Raw genomic sequence first — 20395 nt, forward strand, 5'->3', positions numbered from 1 at the left:
TCTAGACCTTTCTTATGTGGCTTTTGTGGTAGAATCTTTCTATCTTGCCTTGCCTTCCTAGGTCCCTTGCTGGTCCCTTCAGAAGTTGTCTCTTATAAAGGAGATAAAAAATTTTAAGTCATTAGCATACGGCCACTTGAGGTATCTGAAGTCATGGGTCTGGACAAGATTATGTAAGACAATTGTGTAAATTAAACTGTGTTGTGAGACTAGTTTTAGGACAGCACTCTGAGGAATACAACACTTAAGGAACAGCCAAGGAGTTTCCAGAAAGACAAAGAAAAGAAGAGAAAGGTAGGAAGAGTATCTGAAGAAGGTGAAATCACAGAGGCCATGAGAACATTTCAATTAAGATTTTGCCTCCGGTTATGTAGAAAGGATAAGAAGTTTCAAACTAAAGTGTCCTATGGATTGAGCAATAATGACACTTCTATTGTTATATTACAACATTCCTATGAGGAAAGCTTAAAAAGTATACAGAAGTAAAATTATCCTCCTTTTATTTTTGATCTACAAAAATAACAATTCCGGGGTGCCTGGGTGGCTCAGTTGGTTAAGCATCCGACTCTTGATTTTGGCTCAGGTCATGATCTCACGATTCATGAGATTGAGCAGCACAGTGCCTGCTTGGCATTCTCTCTCTCCCCCTCTTTCTCTGCCCCCCCCCCTCTCAAAAATAAACATTTTTTAAAATGACAATTTCACATGATTCAACACTTGGGGAAGTAAACATTTAGCACAGATAAGTAATTTGCCTAAACTCAAGATTAGAAGTGAAATTCAGATCTTGGTCTTATTTTGACATCTGGTCTGATGTTGTTTCCACTATACTATATATGTCTACCTATTCCTATCATTTCCTGATTATTCATTAGCTAAGACTTTTAGCCCTCCTTTACAACTAAAACATAAACTAAAACTAAAGCATAATTTTCGTGTATGTGCATGTATTTATATTTACCAGATTTCTTTTTAAATGATAGTTAAGTCTGGTTAACTTGGCTTTCCAAGTTTTGTTGTTGTCAAAAGTTTTTCCGCAGTTTCTTCTTAACATTTCTTTCCCACTTTAGGTTTTTGATGAAATTATTGTTCTTAATTGACATTAATTTCAAATTTATTCAAAATTGTTTGTGTAGATTAGTAGGACACTCTACTGGTTCTTTTGTTTTTGTTAGACCTCTTTTAAAAAAAAAACAAACTACGACACCTTAAGACCATTTAAGCTATGTAATTGTAACTTTCTAGGAACAATTTTTGGAATAAATGTTTCGGTATAGAAACTTTTTCTCACTATCCAAAATGAATGTCTTGACCATCTGCGACAAGTTGACTGGTTTTGACCTCAAAGTCACCTTCTTACGTAGTTGCCTTCCTCACTAGGGCAAAAGAGCTTGCTTTCCATACTGAGTTATTTGAGTCAGATTCCCTCTAACTTGTTAAGCTGCTTTTGTGGTATTCTTAACTTTTAGCACATTTGGAACTTCTGAAGTTTCTTTTGGATCATATTAGACTTTTTTTTTTTTTTTCTCTACAAGTAGGTCATCATTGCTGTCAACTGGTTCTATTCCTTCTTAAGTGAAAGGATAGTTAAAATTCCAGAATCTGTTGCTTTGTGTTGACAGTTCTCATTGAGATTCTATAGAATTTTATCAAGTCACAGCTATGGTTAATGAAGGAGGAAAAGATAGAGTGGAGAGTAGAGGACAATTTTATTGAGACAACTATTAAGTAGTTATTCCTTATTCATTAATTTTTCCAGGGATATGTGATTAGCAACAGCAAAAGACATATAAACAACTTTGTACTTAATATTTTACATGGTTTTTATTGATGAATCACTTCTTTTTTTTTTTTTTAATGTAAGTTTTGTTTATGGTGGAGTTAATCAGTGTATCCTTGGAGGGGTACACCTGCTCTTAAATCATAGCCAGAGTAGAGGTAACGACTAAGAGGCTGGTGTAGGAAGCAGAATCCCAGAGCCAGGCTGAAAGATAATTTCATAGAGAAACTCTAATGGATTCTATTTACCTGTAGTTTTTACCATTGTAGTCTTTGCAGCACAGCAGCTGATATTAAAGAAGGAATATTAAGGAAATGTGGTAGCTCCTATTCAGAAGTGACTTAATAGGCTTTGGTCTGGCAGTGGTGCTGATGTTGTGGTCCATTACATTGCTTCTCCTGCCACTAGGTGGAATACCTACTATGTAGGTTGCCTCTAAAACTCATATTTTATAAGAAGCTGATTAAATTGGCCAAACAAGATTATGGTCAAATAACGAAATATTGAAGAAATGTTTATTCCAAATTAACACTGGGAATTGTCACAGTTTGTTATATCTTTTTGGGTTAGTTACAAATATTTGTAAAACCCTCGACCTTTTTAAACATGGAATTTTCACTAGTCTCATATACACTTTTCAGTATTCATTATTCATCTGATGCCCTTATGTATTACTTGTCTACTTCTGTGTAACATATTACCACAAATGTAGTGGTTTAAAACAACACATGTTTATTATCTCACAGTTTCTGTGAGTCAAGAGTCTTAGCTGCATCCTCCGCCCAGGATCTTAGAAGGCTGCAGTCAAGATGTTCCAGATGTGGTCTCATCACGGGCTTGTCTTGGAAAGCATCTAAGTACAAGTTCACTCAGGTAGATGTGTTTTTAAGCACATAATTTCAAGTATTTTATTTAGCTTAACATTAATAAAGCTTGACTTTATTCATCTTTAAATTTATGTATCTTTACCAAGTTACCACTCATTTTCTCTGTAATATATTAACATTCTCTTAGTATCTTTATAAACCATGTTCCATATTTTGTGTACAAAACTATTTTTAAACTACAATACTATTATAAAGCTTTAAAATTAACCTTAAAACTTTAAATACAAATAGATCTTGTGGTTGGGATCATTAAGTAAAGTCATTAGATAAAATCCAAAATACAATAATAAACTGTATGAAAGAACTCTTCTGAGAGGGTCCCTGGCGACTTTGACCAGATTGGTCAAAGATTGGTTTCAGTGGAACCACTGAAATGATTCCAATGATTCTAGTCATTCAGATTGGAATGCGATAAAGATAACTAGCAGGTAAAACAAAAACAAAAACAGAACTTTAAAGGGATTTTGCAGTAAAAGGGAATTAGGGCAGCAAGTGGAGGAAGATAGGATTAAGAAAGGTCTGTTTTATTTTTAATTTTTAAAATGACAAATACTGTGGCATGTTCGAATGCTGGTGACAGTGATCCAGTAGAGAAGAGAAAATGATTTGGAGAGACAATGTTTATGATGGGAGCAGAGTCTTTGGTTGGAAAAGAAGAAATGGGATCTGAGACAGACAGAAGAACTAGCCTTAGAAAAGTTTTTTTTTTTTTTTACTGTATAACAGCTGATGGGAAGAAAGGTTTTTGTTTTCTTTTCTGATTGCCTCTGTCTTCTTAGTGAAATAAGATATTAGCTCAGAGAGAGATTAGAGTAGGTGTTAGGATTTGAGGAGAAGCCTAGAAACAGCTATCCCAGAGACAGTGAAAGCAAATTTTCTAAAAGGATATAGTAGGAATTATGCATGGTGCTAAATATACACTTGAATATATACTTGTCATCTTGAATTTAAAGTGAGAACTGGGGCACCTGGGTGGCTCAAGCCCCACAGTGGGAACTGTGCTGACAGCTCAGAGCCTGGAGCCTGCTTCAGATTCTGTGCTCCCTCACTCTCTGCCCCTCCCCCACTTGCCCTCTGTCTCTCAAAAATAAACAAATATTAATAAATTAAAAATAAAGTGAGAACCAGTTAGCATGGTTTGTTTGTTTTTCTTCAAATTGGCATAGAATAAGCAGAGAGTTGGGTTTAACCAGGATTATTGTTATTTTCCTTAAAAAAAAAAAACAAAACTATGAGAGAGGGGCATTGAATCTTAAGTGTGTAAAGAGATTGATTATTATAATGAACTATGGGATGTCATTGAGATAAAGTAGGAACTAAGATTGAATGATTAATGAATAGTAAAACAATAGATAGCATCAATAGTCTACCTCTTTCACTAGGGCTAATACTATTGCCATGGGGTCATTAGAGAAAGCCAGTATCTTAGGAGCCTGTAGAGATGGGGATATTTTAAGTCAACATTCAGCTATATTGCAGCTACCACTCATGATCAAGTACAGAATATGACTGTGGGAGGCACAACTAAGGTAGATATCAAAATTATTGCAAGTGAACAAATTCAGGAAAGAAGAATCCAAATTGTTAAATGGATTGTCTCTATGGATGTTGAAATCAGCAAGAAGGATGAGTCTATTAGTGGAGGAAAAGAGTACTGTCAATGAGATATTAAGATCAGGTGTTGAAACTTTCAGAAATTTTTCCTCCTACCATCAAATGAAAAATAGCTTTTAAAATAAGATAAATACATGTTTATTGAGAAAAACATGCATAATACATAAAGTTAGAATAAAATGAAAATGATCCATATTCTCACCATTACAGATATTGTCTATATTTTGGTGAATATCCTTAGACTTTTCTCTATCCCTACAAAAATAATCTTTAAAAAAATATATATATATAAGAATGCAACCGATTTCTGTGCATTGATTTTATATCCTGCAACTTTGCTGAACTCATGAATCAGTTCTAGCAGTTTTTTGGTGGAATCTTTTGGGGTTTCCACATAGATTGTCATGTCATCTGTGAAGAGTAGAAGTTTGACCTCCTGGCCAATTTGGATGCCTTTTATTTCTTTGTGTTGTCTGGTTGCAGAGGCTAAGACTTCCAATACTATGTTGAATAACAGTGGCGAGAGTGGACATCCCTGTCTTGTTCCTGACCTTAGGGGGAAAGCTCTCAGTTTTTCCCCATTAAGGATAATATTAGCGTTGGGTCATTCATCTATGGCTTTTATGATCTCAAGGTATAATCCTTCTATCCCTACTTTCTTGAGGGTTTTTATCAAGAAAGGTTGCTGTATTTTGTCAAATACTTTCTCTGCATCTATTGAGAGGACAATATGGTTCTTGTCCTTTCTTTTATTGATGTGATGAATCACGTTAATTGTTTTGTGGATATTGAACCAGCCCTGCATCCCAGGTATAAATCCTACTTGGTCGTGGTGAATAATTTTTTTTAATGTATAGTTGGATCCGGTTGGCTAATATCTTGTTGAGGATTTTTGCATCCATGTTCATCAGGGAAATTGGTCTATAGTTCTCCTTTTTAGTGGGGTCTCTGTCTGGTTTTGGAATCACGGTAATGCTGGCTTCATAGAAACAGTTTGGAAGTTTTCCTTCCGTTTATATTTTTTGGAACTGCTTTTAAGAGAATAGGTGTTAACTCTTCCTTAAATGTTTGGTAGAATTCCCCTGCAAAGCCATCTGGCCCTGGACTTTTGTTTTTGTGGGAGATTTTTGATTACTAATTTGATTTCCTTACTGGTTATTGATCTGTTCAAATTTTCTATTTCTTCCTGTTTCAGTTTTGGTAGTGTATATGTTTCTAGGAATTTGTCCATTTCTTCCAGATTGCCCATTTTATTGGCATATAATTGCTCATAATAGTCTCTTATTATTGTTTTTATTTCTGTTGTGTTGGTTGTGATCTCTCCTCTTTCATTCTTGATTTTACTTATTTGGGTCCTTTCCTTTTTCTTCTTGATCAAACTGGCTAGTGGTTTATCAACTTTGGTTAATTCTTCCAAAGAACCACCTTCTGGTTTCATTGATCTGTTCTACTGTTTTTTTTGGTTTCGATAGCATTAGTTTCTGCTCTAATCTTTATTATTTCCTGTCTTCTGCTGGTTTTGGGTTTTGTTTGCTGTTCTTTTTCCAGCTCCTTAAGGTGTAAGGTTAGGTTTTATATCTGAGGTCTTTCTTCCTTCTTTAGGAAGGCCTGGATTGCTATATACTCTTATGTGTATATGCTATATACTCTTATGACCACCTTTGCTGCGTCCCAGAGGTTTTGGGTTGTGGTGCTATCATTTTCATTGACTTCCATATACTTTTTTATTTCCTCTTTAACTGCTTGGTTAGCGCATTCATTCCTTAGTAGGATGTTCGTCAGTCTCCAAGTATTTGTTACCTTTCCAAATTTTTTCTTGTGGTTGATTTCAAGTTTCATAGCATTGTGGTATGAAAATATGCACGGTATGATCTCAATCTTTTTGTACTTACGTAGGGTTGATTTGTGTCCCAGTATATGGTCTATTCTGGAGAACGTTCCATGTGCACTGGAGAAGAATGTATATTCTGCTTTTGGATGAAATGTTCTGAATATATCTGTTAAGTCCATCTGGTCCAATGTGTCATTCAAAGCCATTGTTTCCTTGTTGAGTTTTTGATTAGATAATCTGTCCATTGCTGTGAGTGGGGTGTTGTCTCCTACTATTATGGTATTACTGTCGATGAGTTTCTTTATGTTTGTGATTAATTGATTTATATATTTGGGTGCTCTCACATTTGACGCATAAATGTTTACAATTGTTAGTCTTCTTGGTCTATAGACCCCTTGATTATGATATAATGTCCTTCTGCATCTCTTAATACAGTCTTTATTTTAAAGTGTAGATTGTCTGATGTAAGTATGGCTACTCCGGCTTTCTTTTGTTGACCATTAGCATGATAGATGGTTCTCCATCCCCTTATTTTCAATCTGTAGGTGTCTTTAGGTCTAAAATGGGTCTCTTGTAAACAACCTATAGATGGATCTTGTTTTCTTATCCATTCTGTTACCCTATGTCTTTTGATTGGAGCATTGAGTCCATTGACGTTTAGTGTGAGTACTGCAAAGATATGAATTTATTGCCATTATGATGCTTGTAGAGTTGGAGTTTCTGGTGGTGTTCCCTGGTCCTTTCTAATCTTTTGTTGCTTTTGGTGTGTGTGTGTGTATATATATAATTTTTTTTTTCCATCTTTTCTTCCCTCAGAGAGTCTCCCTTAAAATTTCTTGCAGGGCTGGTTTAGTGGTCACAAACTCCTTTAATTTTTGTTTGTCTGGGAAACTTTTTATCTCTCCTTCTATTTTGAATTACAGCCTTGCTGGATAAAGAATTCTTAGCTGCATATTTTTCTGATTCAGCACATTGAATATATCCTGCCACTCCGTTCTGGCCTGCCAAGTTTCTGTGGATAGGTCTGCTGCAAACCTAATCTGTCTTCCCTTGTAGGTTAGGGACTTTTTTTTTTCCCTTGCTACTTTCATGATTGTTTTCTTCCCTGAGTATTTTGTGAACTTGACTATGATATGCCTTGTTTTTGGTTGGTTTTTGTTGAATCTAATGGGAGTCCTCTGTGCTTCCTGGATTTTGATGTCTGTGTCTTTCCCCAGGTTAGGAAACTTTTCTGCTCTGATTTGCTCACATAACCCTTCTACCCCTATTTCTCTCTTTTCCTCCTCTGGGACCCCGTATGATTCTGAAGTTGTTCCTTTTTAATGAGTTGCTGATTTCTCTAATTCTTAAATCGTGCCCTTTTGCCTTAATCTCCCTCTTTTTTTCTGCTTCGTTATTCTCTATAAGTTAGTCCTCTATATCGCTGATTCTCTGTTCTACCTCGTCCATCCTTGCCGCCACTGCATCCATCCGTGATTGCAGCTCAGTTATAGCATTTTTAATTTCATTCTGGCTATTTTTTACTTCTTTTATCTCTGCAGAAAGGGATTCTAATCTATTTTCGACTCCAGCTAGTATTCTTATTATCATGATTCTAAATTCTTGTTCAGACATCTTGCTTGTATCTGTGTTGATTACGTCCCTGACTGTTGTTTGTTCCTCCTGTCTCTTTTGAGGTGAATTCCTTCGTTTTGTCATTTTGAAGGGAGAAAATGAATTAATGAGGTAGAAAAATTGAAATTAAAAAAATTAAAATTAAAAAAAATATTAAGATTAAAACTTACACACACAAACAAATTGAATAGATGATGCTAGATCCTAGGTGTGTTTTGGTTGGGTGTTGAAAGTGGTTTGACAGATTAGAGAAATGAAAAAAAAAAAAAAAAAGAAATCGTTTGAGAATTTCAAAAAATGAATACACTAAAGTAGACTAAAATGAGATGATGTGGGTAAAATAGAATTGGATAAAATATACACAAAAGTAGAGAATATAGTAGAAAAAAATTAAAGAAAAATATTTTTAAAAAAATTAAAAAGAAATATGAATTTTTTCATTTTCTGTATTTAAGAAAAAAGTAAAGAAACAAAAAAGAGAAAACAGATAAAAAAAGAAAAAAAATCGTTTGAAAATTTGAAAAAATGAATACATTGTAGTAGACTGAAATAAAATGATGGGAGTAAGATAGAATTTGAAAAAATTTACATGAAAGCAAAAATATACTAATAAAAATTAAATAAAAATATTTTTAAGAGAAATTGAAAGTAAAAATGAAGTTTTTCTCTTTCTACATTCAAGAAAAAGAGAAAAAAGAAAAAGAAAAAAAGGAAATTGAAAATTTGAAAAGGTGAGTACACTGAAGTAGACTAAAATAAAATGATGGAAGTAAAGTAGAATTTGAAAAAATTTACACAAAAGTAAAAAATATAAAATAAAAATTAAAGACATATTTTTAATAAAAATTGAAAATAAAATGAGTTTTTTCTCTTTCTGTATTGAAGAAAAAGAATTGTAAAACAGAAAAAGGAAAAAGAGAAAAAAAAAAAGAATTGAATACATGAACCTGCTAACAGATTGAAGTAGGACTGAAATTGCTTCGTTTTCCCCTAGAGGTCAGTCCATGTACCTCTTTATAGTCCATAAATTAAGCCAGTGGTGAGGTTTGTGTCCTTGAAGAAAGAAGTTGGCCCAGTTGGGCGGGGCTCAATGTAACAACTCCACTCTCCACTAGATGGCGCTGCTAGCTTACTGGGGTAGATTGTTGCAGTGCTCATAGGTGCATGTGCACATGCGCGGGAGTGGTGAAAATGTCGCTACCCAGCTACCCAGTCTGTTCTCCCAGATCAGCAGTTGCGCACAGGTCCTCCTGAAGGTCCTCTTCAGCTCTCATCCACTCCCTACTTTTCCACTCTCAGTGACCAGGCCCCAGGCAGTACCTCTCTCCCAAGTTTTGTCTCAGATGCGGCTGTTTCCCTGGCCCCTTACTCCAAAAGACTGCGGCTTTGACCCATTTCGCCCCTCTGTGGGAGGGTCTTGCTGAGCAATGGCTGAATGAGCAATGGCCTAATGTCAGCAGCACCCTGGAACGTCCACTGGACCCTGCTGTTGCCGGTGCCCCGAGACTGCAGCCAGTTGCCAGCCCGCCCCCCAAAAAAGGTTGCGAGACAGCGTAGCATCAGCGTCTCAGGGATTATGGAAAATCGCAACACACATCTGGCAACAGGCTTCACCCTCAACGGCCTTGCCCCAGCACCATCGAATGTGGCTGCCATCAGGTGTCTGCTAGGACCAGGTGGCTTTAACAGTCTCTACCAAATGTCCTTCCAGCAGTGGAACCACTTTTCTCCGTGTGGCCCAAGAACCTCCTGAACCCCACTCTGCTCCTGGGGATCTGCCCTTCCCACCAGAGCATCGCCAGGTATCGAGCTGCGTAGTTGCAGACTTTGCACTCCCCTTGTTTACAGTCTCAATGGAATTTAAACCCTCTCCTTTCTCCTTTCACCCTTTTTAGTTTAGTCCCTGTGGCTGTTTCCAATTTTCCACTTTCTCTCCAGCTACTTTTGGGGAGGGGTGCTTTTCCCATATGCTCCCCCCCTCCCCAGTCTCCATCCTCTCCTCGTCTGCAAAAGGGGTTCCTTACCTTTCACGGCTTCTTGCTCCCCAAGTTCAGCTCTTCGTGTCCCGTACCTGCTGAATTCTGTGGTTCAGGTTGTGCAGATTGTTGTGTTAATCTTCCAATCAGTTTTCTAGGTGTGTAGGATGGTTGGTCTGGCTGTATTTCATGGGTGCAGGACACACAAAAAGCTTCCATGCTGTTCCGCCATCTTGGCTCCTCCCTTGTCCTTTCTTTTATTGATGTGATGAAACACATTTATTGTTTTGCAGATATTGAACCAGCCCTGCATCCCAGGTATAAATCCTACTTTGTCGTGGTGAATAATTTTTTTAATATATTTTTGGATCTGGTTGGCTAATATCTTGTTGAGGATTTTTGCATCCATGTTCATCAAGGAAATTGGTCTGTAGTTCTCCTTTTTAGTGGGGTCTCTGTCTGGTTTTGGAATCACAGTAATGCTGGCTTCATAGAAACAGTTTGGAAGTTTTCCTTCCATTTATATTTTTTGGAACTGCTTTTAAGAGAATAGGTGTTAACTCTTCCTTAAATGTTTGGTAGAATTCCCCTGCAAAGCCATCTGGCCCTGGACTTTTGTTTTTGTGGGAGATTTTTGATTACTAATTTGATTTCCTTACTGGTTATTGGTCTGTTCAAATTTTCTATTCTTCCTGTTTCAGTTTTGGTAGTGTATATGTTTCTAGGAATTTGTCCATTTCTTCCAGATTGCCCATTTTATTGGCATATAATTGCTCATAATAGTCTCTTATTGTTTTTATTTCTGTTGTGTTGGTTGTGATCTCTCCTCTTTCATTCTTGATTTGATACACCAATGAAGCAACAGAAAGAAAAATCAAGGAATTTATCCCATTTATAATTACACCAAAACCCATAAAATACCTAGGAATAAATCTAACCAAAGAGGTGAAAAATCTATACACTGAGAACTATAGAAAGCTTATGAAAGAAATTGAAGAAGACACCAAAAAATGGAAAAAGATTCCATGCTCCTGGTTAGGAAGAACAAATATTGTTAAAATGTCGATACTACTCAAAGCAATCTACATATTCGATGCAACCCCTATCAAAATAACACCAGCATTCTTCACAGAGCTAGAACAAATAATCCTAAAATTTGTATGGAACCAGAAAAGACCCTGAATAGCCAAAGCAATCTTGAAAAAGAAAACCAAAGCAGGAGGCATCACAATCCCGGACTTCAACTTTATTACAAAGCTGTAATCATCAAGACAGTATGGTACTGGCACAAGAACAGACACTCAGATCAATGGAATAGAATAGAGAACCCGAAATGGACCACAAACATATAGCCAACTAATCTTTGACAAAGCAGGACAGAATACCCAATAGAATAAAGACAGTCTCTTCAGCAAGTGGTGCTGGGAAAACTGGACAGTGACATGCAGAAAAATGAGTCAGGACCACTTTCTTACACTATACACAAAAATAAACTCAAAATGGATGAAAGACCTCCATGTAAGACAGGAAGCCATCAAAATCCTTGAGGAGAAAGCAGGCAAAAACCTCTTTGATCTTGGCCGCAGCAACTTCTTACTCAACATGTCTCCGGAGGCAAGTGAAACAAAAGCAAAAATGAACTACTGGGACCTCATCAAAATAAAAAGCTTCTGCACAACGAAGGAAACCATCAGCAAAACTAAAAGGCAACTGACAGAATGGGAGAATATTTGCAAACGATATATCAGATAAAGGGTTAGTATCCAAAATCTATAAAGAACTTACCAAACTCAACACCCAAAAAACAAATAATCCAGTGAAGAAATGGGCAAAAGACATGAATAGACACTTCTCCAAAGAAGACATCCAGATGGCCAACTGACACATGAAAAAATGCTCAACATCACTCATTATCAGGGAAATATGACTTCACTCATGAGGACTTGAAGACACAGAACAGATGAACATAAGGGAAGGGAAGCAAAAATAATATAAAAACAGGGAGGGGGACAAAACATAAGAGACTCTTAAATCTGGAGCACAAACTGAGGGTTGCTGGAGGGGTTGTGGGATGGGGGATTGGGTAAGTGGGTAGGGGGCATTAGGGAAGCTACTCCTGAAATTATTGTTGCACTATATGCTAATTTGGATGTAAATTAAAAAAATAAAATAAAATAAATATGTATATATGTATGTATATATATGTGTATATATAATCATATAATCCATTGTTTAGTATTTTGCTTTTTAAAATTAACCAGAGATGGCTTCAAATTACTGCGAATATGTAAAGAGATACATCATTTTTACTTGCTATAGGATATTCCAGGATATGGATGGACCATTATTTGTTTAACCACTCTGTGCTTTCCTATTGCTGTGTAACAAATTACCCAAAACAAGAGTAATCATTTATTATCTCTCATGATTTCTGTTCAGGAGTTTGGAAAAAGCTTGGTTGGCCATTTCTGTCTTGGAGTCTCTCATGCAGTTACAGTCCTATGTCAGGTAGGCTGACTGAGCCTGGAGAATCCACTTCTAAGGTGTTTCACTCATGGCCAGCAGGGTGGTGCTAATTGGTGGCTGGGGGCCTAGGTTTCTCTCCACATGGACCTCTTTGTGGGGTTCTTGAGTGTCGTCATGTCATGGTAGCTGATTTCTCCCAGAAGGAGTGATACAAAAGATCCAGGAAGAAGCTACAATGCCTTTTATGATTTATCTGCAAAGTCACACATTGTCACTTGTAACATACTCTGTTGGTTACACAAAACCAACCCTAAGCCATTGTAGGAGGAGGTTATTTAAGAGTGTCTTCAGGGTCTTCTTGGGGGCTGGATACCACCACCACTCTTCTATTGGTAGTCGTTTAACTTATTTTCAGTTATGAATATTATTATATATATGTATAATCCTTGTGCCCTTTTCTTTAGTATTTCTCTATAGTTCAGAAGTGAAGTTGTTCTGTTAAAGAATAGTTACATTTAAAATTTTGATAGGTATTGCCACATTACTCTTCAGAAAGGTTATACCTATATAATTTCCATATCAGTCCATGAGAGTACATTTCCCTTATTCTCATCAATAATTCGTGTTCTTAATTATTTTAATCTCTGCCAATGTGATAGATGCTTTATATATATGCATATACATATATGTGTATTTATATATATATACATATATATGTTTTATATGTATATATGCACATATATGTATTTATATGTATATATTTATTAGTGAGATTGAACAATTTCCTGTGTTTGTTGGCCCATTGCATTTGTGTGTGTGTGTGTGTGTGTGTGTGTGTGTGTGTGTGTGTGTTTAGTCTGTACAGGTGTATGTCCATTTTTTAAATTTGTGTTGATTTTTTTCCTTAAGATTACTTTTTTTAAAAATATTTATTTTTGAGCAAGAGAGAGAGATTGCGAGCAGGGGAAGGGAATGGAGAGGGAGACAGAATTCCAAGCAGGCTCTGCTCTGTCAGCACAGAGCCCAACACGGGGCTCGATCCCACAAACTGTGAGACCATGGCCTGAGCTGAAATCAAGAGTCAGACGCTTAACTGACTGAGCCACCCAGGCACCCCAGAAATTCTATTTTTAATTCTATTATTGTTACCTTTTATAATTCCCTTTAGGTCATATGTGTATATGTTTATTTACATGTAGGATGTAAAGGAAATTGCATTATGATAAGGAGATTAGTGGCGAATTTTCTCCTGCCATATTTCATTTCATTTAATTCATGTCTTATTTATATAATATAGGATTTCAGATAAAAAAATTACTACCAGATTATTATCTTTACATTATGTAAAACACATTATGTATTTAAAAGCACAATTTTTGGAATCACACTGCCTGTTTCATTCACCGCTTTGCCACTTACCAGCTGTGTGACCTCATCAAAACTAGTTAACACTTTCTGTGACTCAGTTGTTTTATTTGTGAAATCAGAATGATAATAATATCTGCCACATTGCTAGCATTAAATAAATTAATATACTTAATGTACTTAGGGTATTACCTGGCACATAATATGTGCTAGGTAAGAAGTTGCTGCTGTTATTATCATGAGCCTTCTTTTTGAGGAATTATTATTGACATTTACGTTTTATTTTATGAGCATTTGATTTATTCTTTTTGACTTTTTTTGTCTGTTTCTTCCTCACTACTAGCATTTTTATTATGACTTCTTGAAGTCTTATGTTTAAATCCTATCTCTTTGTATTTCTCTGAGTAGTTTTTTTTCAGGTGTGATCTGTCTTATTTGCCACTGTTTTGTTTTGTTTTTTCAGTCCCTAGAACCTTGCTTGCCATGTAATATTTGCTCAGTAACTTTCGATGAGTGTGGAGCCCTGGCATATCTGTTAAGCTCTGGTGAGAGGGTGCACTAGAGGGAGACTGCATGGCAGGAAGAGGAAAAAGAGACTTGCTCCCTTTTGTGTCCTATTTGTTTTCCATCATCCTAGTAGTGTTTCTTCACAGCAGCATTTCCTCCCCATAGCTATACCTGATTCCAGTTTGCAGTTTTTCTGACACTCACAGCACCAGCCCAATGAACCCCATGTCAGAAATGTCAGCACCACAAGGCAGTCAGCTCCCACTCCTCAAGAGTTCCCTACGCCAGCCCCATAGGGCTCTTCCTCCAGGGGCACAAACACCAGCCAAACAGCTCCCTCCTCAGGGATCTGAGTTTCAAATCCACAGGACTCCTTTTCTGAACTTCCCCGTTTTGATAATCTCAGTCTCTTTTCTTTTCTTCCCCCAACCTTAGAATTTAACTTCTTGTACTTGTTCCCTCCATGATACCTTCGTTCTCTTGGCCTCTTCACTTCTCTAGTTAACAACTTGATTCCTACTTAGTGAATTCTCTCTTAAAATAACTTGTATGCCCCCTGACTCCAGGCTGAATCAGGGGGCATACAAGTTATTTTCTATTTTATGAAGTTATATTACCTTTCTGAGGGTAAATTCCATCAGTAACTACTCCCTATGTCAGGGGTCAGCAAACTGTAATCCAGGGCCAACTCTGGCCAGTGGCTTGTTTTTGTAAATAAAGTTCTGTTGGAACATAGGCACACGCATTCACTTTCATAATACCTGTAACTGTTTTCACTCTGCAAAGATAGACTGACCAGTCATGATATGGCCACACTTAAAATGTTTACTTTTGGGTCCTTTATAGAAAAAATTTGCCAGCCCCTACCCTACATGTACAGCTAATGGTATTTTTGGTGTGTAATAGGCCAATAAAAAAATGTTAAGTGAGTGAATATATAGAGAAAAGAGCCAAAAAGGGAGATGGTAGGAAGAAAGAACAAGGAGAAATATAGAAAAAATTTGTATAGTAATGGTGATGAAATTTTCATTTATTGAGGTAAACCAGAAATGGAGAAAAAAGAAAGCTAAATTGGCAAAATTTTACCTTTCATTGATTTTCTGATTAAAATATAAAAATATTATAATTTTTGCTTAAAGTATATTCATCTGTTAACCAAACATTTATAAAAACATAAGAATTATATATACTGTATATTGTTATGGGTTTTTAAAAAGTTTTTATTTAAATGCCAATTAGTTAATGTACTTGAGTTTTTTGAATCTATGAAGTAATCTAAGGTATGACAATATCAGAATAAGAACTTTCTAGAGATGACTCTGAGAATTCTAAACTGCCCACAATAGAGCTGCAGTAGACACATGAATTGAAATTTATGACTTCTGGGCAATATAGTTGATTATGAAACCATTTGAAAGATGTTAACATCTGTATGTACTTTGTAATGTAGTTTTAGTAATAGATATCAGTAAGCCTTATGATATGTTCTGAAGTAATGTTAATAGTATTTATTGAATAATTTATTACATTTATAATGCTGTGCATATCATGCCAAAAAGCATTTATGCTATAAAATCTTAATATAACTTTCAGCACACCGAAGCATTTAAGATATGCTAAGAAAATAACATTGAGTCTATCAGAAATAATGGTTAAATTTGTCAAAAACATTCTATTAGTAAGGAGTTGAATTTAGAATCTTAGTTTTACATTTTGTGCATTGTTGAGGTTCATTATAGTACATTTACCTTGAGAATGGATTCTTCCTACCAGATATACTTTCTCCCTTCTCTATACTCCCACAAATATCTGTTATAATAGTTTCCTTTACCTACTATAACAAATCATCACACATGTAGTAGTTTAAAGCAACACAAATTAGTTATTTTACAGTTCTAGAGGACGTAAGTCCAAAATGGGTCTTACAGATTAAAATCAGGGTGTCAGCAAGAGGCCTACTTTCCTAGGGATTTCTAGGGAGAACCATTCCTTGCCTTTTCCAGCTTCTAGAGGCTACCTAACTTTCCTTGGCTTATGGTCCCATCACTCTAACCTTTGCTTCTACCATCACATCTCCTTCTCTGGCTGTACTGACTTCCTCTTACAAGGAATCTTGTGATTACATTAGGCCCACCCAGGAAATCCAGGATAATTTTGTCATCTCAGAATCTTTAACTTCATCACATCTACAAAGCCCTGTTTTCCATGTAAGTTAAAATAACCCCAGGTTTTGAAGAAGGACATGGATATCTTTGGGAGCCCATTGTTCTGCCTCCATATCTTTCTTCTTTTATTTAGAATTATTAAATGTCAGACCTGGAAGGGACACTGGAGATGATAACTTGTCCAATCCTTTTATTTTATACTTGAAGAAACTGGGGCACCTGGGTGACTCAGTCAGTTGAGCGTCTAGCTTTGGGTCAGGTCATAATCTCGCATTTGTAGGTTTGAGCCCTGTGTCAGGCTCTGTGCTAACAGCGTGGAGCCTGGAGCCTGCTTCAAAAATAAATAAACGTTAAAAATATATATACTTGAAGAAACTGATTGAAGTCAGAGAGGTTGTTTGTCTGCCTCAGAGCTTTTTTTTTTTTTTTTTTTTTTTTAAATTTATTTTTTTGAGAGAGGGAGAGACAGAGCACAAGCAGGGGAGAAGGGCACGGAGAGAGAGAGAAACAGAGAGAGAGGGAGAGAGGGAATCCCAAGCAGGCTCCACACTGAGCAGGGAGCCCGACATGGATCTCAGTCCTATGACCTTGAGATCATTATCTGAGCTGAACTCAAGAATTGGACATTCAGCCAACTTAGCCACCCAGGCGCCTCTGGCTCTGAGCTTTTTTTTAAGGTTAGGAACAAGGCCTTATTCATGTTATACTTTACTTAGAAAAATACCTTGAACATTTTAACTACTCAGTAACTATTTTGTTACCTGAATGAATAAAAGGTTAGTGATGGAAACCAGATATATCTGGTCTCTGATTCTTTCATTTTAAGTTAGTGCTAATGGAAGTTTATAAAAAACAAAACAAAACACTGACTGAAAATACCACAAGGAGTAGAGATTTATTCATTCTTATGTTCTATGGTTAAAAAGAGGAAATTATTCAGTCTTAAAAATAGCTACTTTTTAAAGATTCCTGTTCTCTTTCTCTTGTCCCATCTTTACTTTTTTCTACCCACCCTTCTCCTCCATAAAAAAAAAAAATGAATGAAAGAAGGAAGGAGGGAAAGAGGGAAGGAAGGAAAGGGCTGGAGGGAGGAAGGGAGAGGAAGAAGAGAAAAATGAGAACGAATGAAAGAAAGAAGGGAAGAAGGGGAAAAGGGAAGGAAAGAAGATACAGTGGTGTGTTTACTTAACTGTTTTGCTAGAGTCACTCATGGAATCCACATTTAGATTCTCTGACACCTCTATTTGGCTGCGTTGATAAGATAAGCCTGTATTCTCTGTGATATATATAGTTTATATGTGTTCAATAATTAAGATAATTTAGAAATCAGTATTTATGTTTTAAAAACTATTTCATAACTTTAGCAAAAATTTTAGAAATTTAGGTTTATCTTTTGACTTAGGATTTTCTTTCCCTTGTTAAGGAAGGATAGTTTGGACTCTTGATTAAAATAAAATTAAGAATTAAAAACAAACTTGCCTGGCATTTCTTATTAAGAATTAAAAATTTTTATCTAGCATTTTATATTAAAAATCTAGATTTTAGGTTTAGAATATCATCCAGGCTACATAAATCACTTACTATTTTTCAAGGAAAAAAGCTTTGTCTGATGGCTTTTTAAGGATTGATTTTCTTTTGTTATTCTTGTAATTTATGTAGAATCTGAATGTGTTTGTGTATATTAGGTATGGTCCTTGAAATAAAATATACTTGAAGCATAATGTTAGATTCTTTTCCTACTTATATCAACATGGTCTTCCATTGGCTGTATATGTTTATACATGTCTAATTCTAAACTTGTATGTTATACAGATTTCTATAAGCCCTAAGACTGCATATGTCTGTTTTTATTTTGTCTACTAAGATGGTACATGTAGAGTGCTTCTTACTAGCAAGTGTAAAAATGGACTATGGTGTAAAAGTGCCAAATAACTAGTAATGGTTGTTATCATACTGTCATTCTCTCAGTGAGCAAAATGTTAATTATAAGTCAACTTTAGAATGTGTTCATTGTAATAAATTATGTTCATCGGGTGAAAACATAATCCCACTTTTGTTTTCTTGGCAGCAACTTGAATTGGTGGAACCAAGTGGCTGGATTCACGTTCCCTTAACTGATAATCATAAGAAGCCCACTCGCACATTCATGATACAGATTGCTGTTCTAGCCAATCACCAAAATGGAAGAGACACCCACATGAGGCAAATTAAAATATACACACCAGTGGAAGAGAGCTCCATTGGCAAATTTCCTAGATGTACAACTATTGATTTCATGATGTATCGTTCAATAAGGTGACCTTAACACAGAACAAAAGTCATTAAACGTACCTTTGTTTTATCTTGTCAGTAAATATTATATCTGGAATCTTTATTGAAAAAACATCAGTTATTTTGCAATTTTGTATGCATTGGAGGGTATTTTATTGTAACTTTAACAAATAAATTTTGGGTCATACTATTTTTATTTTCTTTAACATATAATAAAGCTCACATATTTTACATTATTAAAAAAGTATTTGAAGCCCCTCATTAAATTTTTCATTATATCAAAAGAAAAACAAATGAACTGAGTATTTTAAGAGATACACCATTTTTAATAACCAAGTTATTATTTCATATAATGGTCATGTGTTAGAGTAATGATTTATTGCATGTTTGGGAACAGTACTATGTTCTATCAATTAATAGGCCAAAATTATTCTTTTTTTTCCCCTCTCTCTAGAGGAAGCTTATTCTTTTAATACTGGGCCTTTTAAAAAAATAGTGTCAAAATAGGCTTAGCATTAGATATCTGATGAGAACCATTCTGATTTGGGGAATATAGTTAATTGTGTCATAATTACTTCCATGAAATACTTTTAATCCCAGGGTTCTCTATATCCCGATATTGTGTCAGAGATTGCCAGTGTCATCTATTTATTCTAATGCTAGTGCCGCTTATAGTAGACGTTTTTTTTTAAATTTGTGTCTGACACAGAAGCATTCTCTGAGGGATGATAATATGTCTCATAAAAATTTTTAAAATGTATAAAATTGTTCTTTGTATATGAAAATATTTTAAAGGAGCTTAAACATGTTTTCTTTCCATGGTTTAAAATGAGTAGATTTGATTCTGTGTGGTTTTTCTTTTTTTCCCCCTATATCTACTACTTTTTAGGAGGATGGTTATTTAGCCACAGAACTTATCCAGATTGGCTCTTATGTTTAGGAAAGATTCCTGGGTGGTTCTTGCATTGCTTGGTAGACTGAAGTCTTGAATAGCAAAGTTTTAGATTTTCTTTTTTTTTTTTTTTTTTTTACTTGAAGTATACTTAACATATAGTGTTCTATTTGTTTCAGGGTGTATAACAGTGATTTGACAATTCTATACATTATGCAATGCTTACCACAATAAGTATAGTTACCATCTGTCACTATACAAAGTTGTGCAGTATTATTGATTATATTTTCTATGCTGTACCTTTCCATCTCCATGACTTATTTATTTTAGAACTGAAAGTCTGTACCTCTTAATCCCCTTCACCTATTTTACTCATCCTCCTTATCCCCTCCCCCATAGCAACCACCAATTCTCTATATCTAAGAGTTTGTTTTATTTTTTAGACTACACATATAAGTGAAATCAGATGGTATTTGCCTTTCTCTATTTGACTTCCTTCACTTAGCATTATAGCCTCTAAGTCCCTCCATGTTGTAAATGGCAAGATCTCATTCTTTTTTGTGGCTGAGTAATATTCCATTGTGTATGTATTTATATAGTACATCTTCTTTACCTATTCATCTACTGATGGACACTTGGGTTGCTCCCATATCTTGGCTATTGTAAATAATGCAGCAATAAACATAGAGGTGCATATATCTTTTTGAATTAGTGTTTTTTGTTTTCTTTGGGTAAATACCCAACAGTGGAGTTGCTGAATCATATGATATTTTTATTTTGAATTTTTTGAGGATCCTCCATATTGTTTTCTACAGTGGTTGCATCAATTTACATTCCTACCAACAATCTCTAAGGTTCTCTTTTGTCCACATCCTCACCAACACTTGTTATTTCTTGTTTTTTGATAATAGCCATTCTGATAATAGTGTGAAGTGATAAGTCATTGTGATTTTGACTAACATTTCCCAGATGATTAGTGACCATCTTTTCATGTATCTCTTTTGCCTATTTTTTAATCAGATTTTTT

The 20395-nt window shown here is 35.5% G+C and overlaps 1 protein-coding gene across 6 annotated transcripts in view; it reads left to right on the forward strand.

The window, feature by feature from the left end:
• ANAPC10 (anaphase promoting complex subunit 10) overlaps window positions 1–20066 on the forward strand; it is a 107624-nt gene extending 87558 nt beyond the window's left edge. For 3 of the 6 annotated variants that reach the window (XM_058721266.1, XM_058721264.1, XM_058721263.1), the window contains exons 5-6: window positions 12142–12210; window positions 18274–20066. In XM_058721266.1, the coding sequence (XP_058577249.1) occupies window positions 12142–12210; window positions 18274–18504 (300 nt within the window). In that variant the 3' untranslated portion in view covers window positions 18505–20066. The remainder of the gene's footprint in view (window positions 1–12141; window positions 12211–18273) is intronic. The other 3 variants (XM_058721269.1, XM_058721265.1, XM_058721268.1) reach the window with 2 other exon arrangements.
• Window positions 20067–20395: the final 329 nt, after the last annotated feature.

Source organism: Neofelis nebulosa, chromosome 3 (genome assembly GCF_028018385.1).
Source record: "Neofelis nebulosa isolate mNeoNeb1 chromosome 3, mNeoNeb1.pri, whole genome shotgun sequence".
Classification (NCBI taxonomy): Eukaryota; Metazoa; Chordata; class Mammalia; order Carnivora; family Felidae; genus Neofelis; species Neofelis nebulosa.